Source organism: Solanum stenotomum, chromosome 10 (assembly GCF_019186545.1).
Source record: "Solanum stenotomum isolate F172 chromosome 10, ASM1918654v1, whole genome shotgun sequence".
Classification (NCBI taxonomy): Eukaryota; Viridiplantae; Streptophyta; class Magnoliopsida; order Solanales; family Solanaceae; genus Solanum; species Solanum stenotomum.
This window is the reverse complement of record NC_064291.1, coordinates 13725496-13730028: the sequence shown is the minus strand read 5'-3', so window position 1 is coordinate 13730028 and position 4533 is coordinate 13725496. Positions and strand designations below refer to the sequence as shown.

Below are 4533 nucleotides of genomic sequence, written 5' to 3'. Positions count from 1 at the left end.
ATTATTTATTGGAGAACCAGGTTCATCTTTGTCAAGTTTTGTTGTTGTGCCAATGGGCGTGTCATTTGTTTTGGCTTCATTCATATCATATTTCTTTAGCAATTCTTTGATGTATTTCTGTTGATGAATGGATGTACCTGTTGGGGTTTGTTTAATTTGGAGTCCTAGGAAGAAGTTTAGTTCACCCATCATACTCATCTCAAATTCGCTATTCATTAGTTGAGCAAATTCAACTCCTAGTACTTCATCAGTTCCTCCAAATATGATATCATCGACATAAACCTGAACTATAAATAGATCTTTACCTTTCTTTCGATGAAACAACATATTGTCTATTTTCCCTCTAGAGTAATCGTGTGTAAGAAGGAACGTGGACAACCGATCGTACCATGCTCTTGGTGCTTGCTTCAACAAGTACAGTGCTTTATCCATCTTGTATACATATTCAGGGTGTTCAAGATCTTCAAAGCTAGGAGGTTGTTTCACATATATCTCTTCTTATAGATAACCATTTAAAAAGGCACTTTTAACATCCATCTGATAAAGCTTGAATTCCATGTGAGCAGCATATGCTATCAACATTCTAATTGCCTCCATTCTTGCTACGGGAGCAAAGTTTCATCATGGTCTATTCCTTCTTCTTGATTATATCCCTGCACGACTAGTCTGGCTTTGTAGCGTGTGACCTGCCCTTGTTCATCAAGTTTATTTCTGAAAACCCGCCTTGTTCCTATCACTGTTTTGTTTTGAGGTCGTGGAACCAGGTTCCATACTCTGCTTCGTTCAAACTGATTTAATTCTTCTTGCATAGAAGTAATCCAGTCAGGATCCAACAATGCCTCTTTTATATTCTTTGGTTCAATTAAGGATACATAAGCTAAGAATGCACACATGTTTCGTAATTTGGATCTTGTATGTATTCCTGAATCTAGAGGAGTGAGAATATTTTGGATAAGGTGTGAGCTTTGGTGTTTCCAGCTGTGAGGCTGATTTTCATGGGTGTTTTAAGAGGAAGGGGGACCTGATTCAATAGTATTTTCATCTTCTGTCACAGGTGTTTTTTGAGGGAATATGGGATCTGGCTCATTGATTTTTGGTTCTGATGGGTTTGTCATACCTATTTCGCTATCATACTCTGAATTCTCTTCAGAATTTGATCCAGCCATAAGTGCTTGGATTGTTTCTAGTGATTTACAGATGTTCCTTTCTTCTTCTTCTGATTCTAATATGGCAACTAAAGCAAGAAAGTCATATTCGTCGGTTTGCTCGATTGCAAGAAGTGACTTATTTTCCAGTTCTTCATCCTCAGATTCTTCTTCAGACAGATTTCCCATTGCTGCGAAAGCTTTCTTCATGGACAGGTCTGCCTCTTGATTCATCATTCGTCTGTTTGAGGGAATATATTTGTCATTCTTGATTTCCCTTATTTTTTCCGAGGTGTTCTGCTCCAAAGCCCAAAGTGGGCAAAACTTGATGAAGTGATCTTGACTTCCACACTTATGACACACTTGGCCTTTTGTATTCTCATTTGTTTTCTGAGGATTTCTTCTCTAAAATACTTTCCCTCTCTTTAACATTCTGGAAAACCTTTTGGTCATTAGTGCAATATTTTCATCCTCAAAGTCTTCTGGTACAATAGCCTTTAGGACCAGGTTCCTTTCCTTTCTCTTCCCTCCGATTTCTTTTTCTTGATTTTTCTTGAGTTCATATGTGATGAGATTTCCAATTAATTCGTCCATAGATAGCGCATCCCACGAGCTTCAGTGATTGCTTCAACTTTTCTTTCCCATGATTCAGGGAGAACACTTAAGAGTTTTCTTACTGCCTTTCCATTCGGAACTATTTCTCCCAAAGAGTACATCTCGTTAATGATTGAGGTGAACCTGGTGTGCATTTCTTGTATAGTTTCACCCTCTGCTATTCGAAACAATTCATATTGCCTGTTTAGATTATCGACTTTAGACTTCTTTACTTGAGTTGTTCCCTCGTGAGCAGTTTGTAAAGTTTCCCAAATAGCTTTAGCATCCTGACATAATGAGATTCGATTGTATTCATCTGGACCTATACCGCATATCATGATTTTCTTGGCCTTGGCATTGTTCTGGATAGCTAGTTTGTTTGCAGCGTCCCATTCCTTCCTTTATTTTGGTATCTCGGTAACTCCATCAGTTCCAGTTTTCATAGGTATGGTTCGAGAATAACACCCCATAGATCAGGGTTTTCTCCGATAAGATGATCCATCATGCGATTTTTCCACCATCCGTAGTACTTTCCATTGAACAGTGGTGGTCGAGTTTGTGAAGCTCCTTCTTGTGGGGTTGGTGGTGCTGCCATTGATTCCTTTCAAGATATGAATCTTTTAACGAAAAAGACCTGCTCTGATACCAATTGAAGAAATATTACCCTTAGAACAAGAACCAGGTTCTTCTATATTTGCCTACGACAGAACACTATAACAGCCACACAATATTTTTTGTTAAAACCTTCCTCACTCAAGGAAGGAAAAACCTTGTTTTATTATTTTACAACTATGTCACGATTACAACTCAATAATCAATAACCTCAAAAAAAACTCTCGACTAACTATAGTCGACTAACTCTACTCTCCAAGAGGCCAAACTCACCTCTTGTTACAAACCTCTCAATAACTCAACTCTACAAGAAGCCAAACCCACTTCTTGTACAAAAGATCTATGATAATGATTCTAACTATGAATCAAAAACACTTTTATTACAACGACCTCCACATGGAATAAAGTAAACAATTACTATTATAATTTTTATCAGAAAAATTATTTTCAAATTTATATATATATCCTTTAGACAAAACTGGGGGCCCTAAAATATTTGGGCCCCAAGTGATTGCTTTAATGGTTTTATGTTTGAGACGGTCCTGAGAAAGAAGAAGAAGAAGAAGAAAGAGGTTACAAATGTTGTTTTTTGAAGATGAAGTTCCTATTGTCAAAAGATCGAAGTTGAACAATAATAACATACACCAAAAAAATCTACCTAGTGGAATCTTGAGAGGACAGAATGTACATAATCATATACCTTATGAGGTAGAGAGAATGTTTTTCGAAGAACCTCACCTTTAAAAAAAATTGAGTTCTACAAGGTCACAAAATCACATTTGAAAGAAAAATCAAAGGTACTCAATTTTTTTGAACTGAATATGTCTATGTCTCAATTTCTCAAAAATATTTTTCATTCATAAATTAAACACTAAAAAATATTTTCTACTCACCAACCAAACATGAGAAAATAAGTCAACAATCTACTTGTTTTCCGGGAAAATATTTTCTAGGAATACATTTTCCTTAATACCAAAGTTGAGTTATATATACACACGTGATATTGGCGATGAAAAATCAGTCCCAAGCTGAAAAGATGAAAAATGCGATAAAGTGAAAAGAACAGTTAAAAATATCCTCAAAAGTAATTTATTATTCTCGTTATTTTATTTACAAAATTTAACGATGTTGTTTTATATTTTTGTGGTGCAGATTGACAGAAAAAAAAATTACTCAATTGTTGATTGTCAATGTAGGCTCAAAGTGTTCCACTTACTACTAATGTATTGATTTTCGAAAAATGTTAACTAATTTTTTAGTATTTAATTATTTATCACGTTGTTTGTTGATTTTAATATTAGGAGTATTCTTGAATCATTGTTGGAAATTGAGTGAAGGAAAATGTTTGATATGAAGGAAAAAATGTTTTTTATGGAAAGTGTTTTCCTAGAAAATGTTTTCTTGGAAAACAAGTGGATTTTAATTTATTTTCTCATGTTTGGTTGGTTGGTGAGTAGAAAATATTTTCTGACAAATATTTTTTAATTTGGTTGGTGAATGAAAAATATTTTTCAGAAAATATCCTTTAGTTTTTGCTTGAGACTAAAAATTATTCTTTAAGAAAATAATTTATGATTCGAAAATCAACCCCGATAATTGATCTAGGACCCGACCCCGACACCCAAACTAGGACAAGAGATTGATAACTATTCAAAAACCCGACCCTGGGATTTGACTCAGGATCTGACCAGGCTTTCGACCTAGGAAATTTATTTTCAAAAACCATTTTTTTTAAAATAAAAAAAACGGGGTCCGGGGTTGGCAGGTTGGGTAGCATAAAAATGATAATTTCTAAAATTTGAAATATTTTTCAAAAGTAATTTTTAAAAAAATAAAATTTGAGGGAGTGGCCTGGTGGGTGGGTGGGGAGGGGAGGTTGGCGTAAAAAATGAAACTTTTTTAAATTTGAAATATTTCCCAAAAATAGTTTTTTCTTTAAAAAAAAATTGACGGGAATGGCCTGGGTGGGGGTGGGGGTGAGGGGGAGTGGATTAAAAATGAAAAAACGAAAAAAATTGAAATATTTTCCAAAAACAAGATTTCTTTATTTTTTAAAAAATGACAGGAATGGCATGGGTTGGGGGTGGGGTAAAGGGTGGCGTGGTATAAAAATGATTTTTTTAAAAAAAATAAAATATTCTTCAAAAACAACTTTTAAAAAAAAAAATTGACGGTGTGGCTT

The 4533-nt window shown here is 34.7% G+C and overlaps 1 protein-coding gene across 1 annotated transcript; it reads right to left on the bottom strand.

Annotated features, from left to right (window-relative positions):
- Positions 1–1726: 1726 nt before the first annotated feature.
- Positions 1727–2334, bottom strand: LOC125842753 (uncharacterized). The gene is made up of 2 exons (XM_049522072.1): positions 2270–2334; positions 1727–2138 (listed from the first exon to the last, which is right to left on the bottom strand). The coding sequence occupies exons 1-2, from the start codon at positions 2332–2334 to the stop codon at positions 1727–1729; spliced, it is 477 nt and encodes a 158-aa protein (XP_049378029.1).
- Between the last annotated feature and the right edge of the window lie 2199 nt (positions 2335–4533).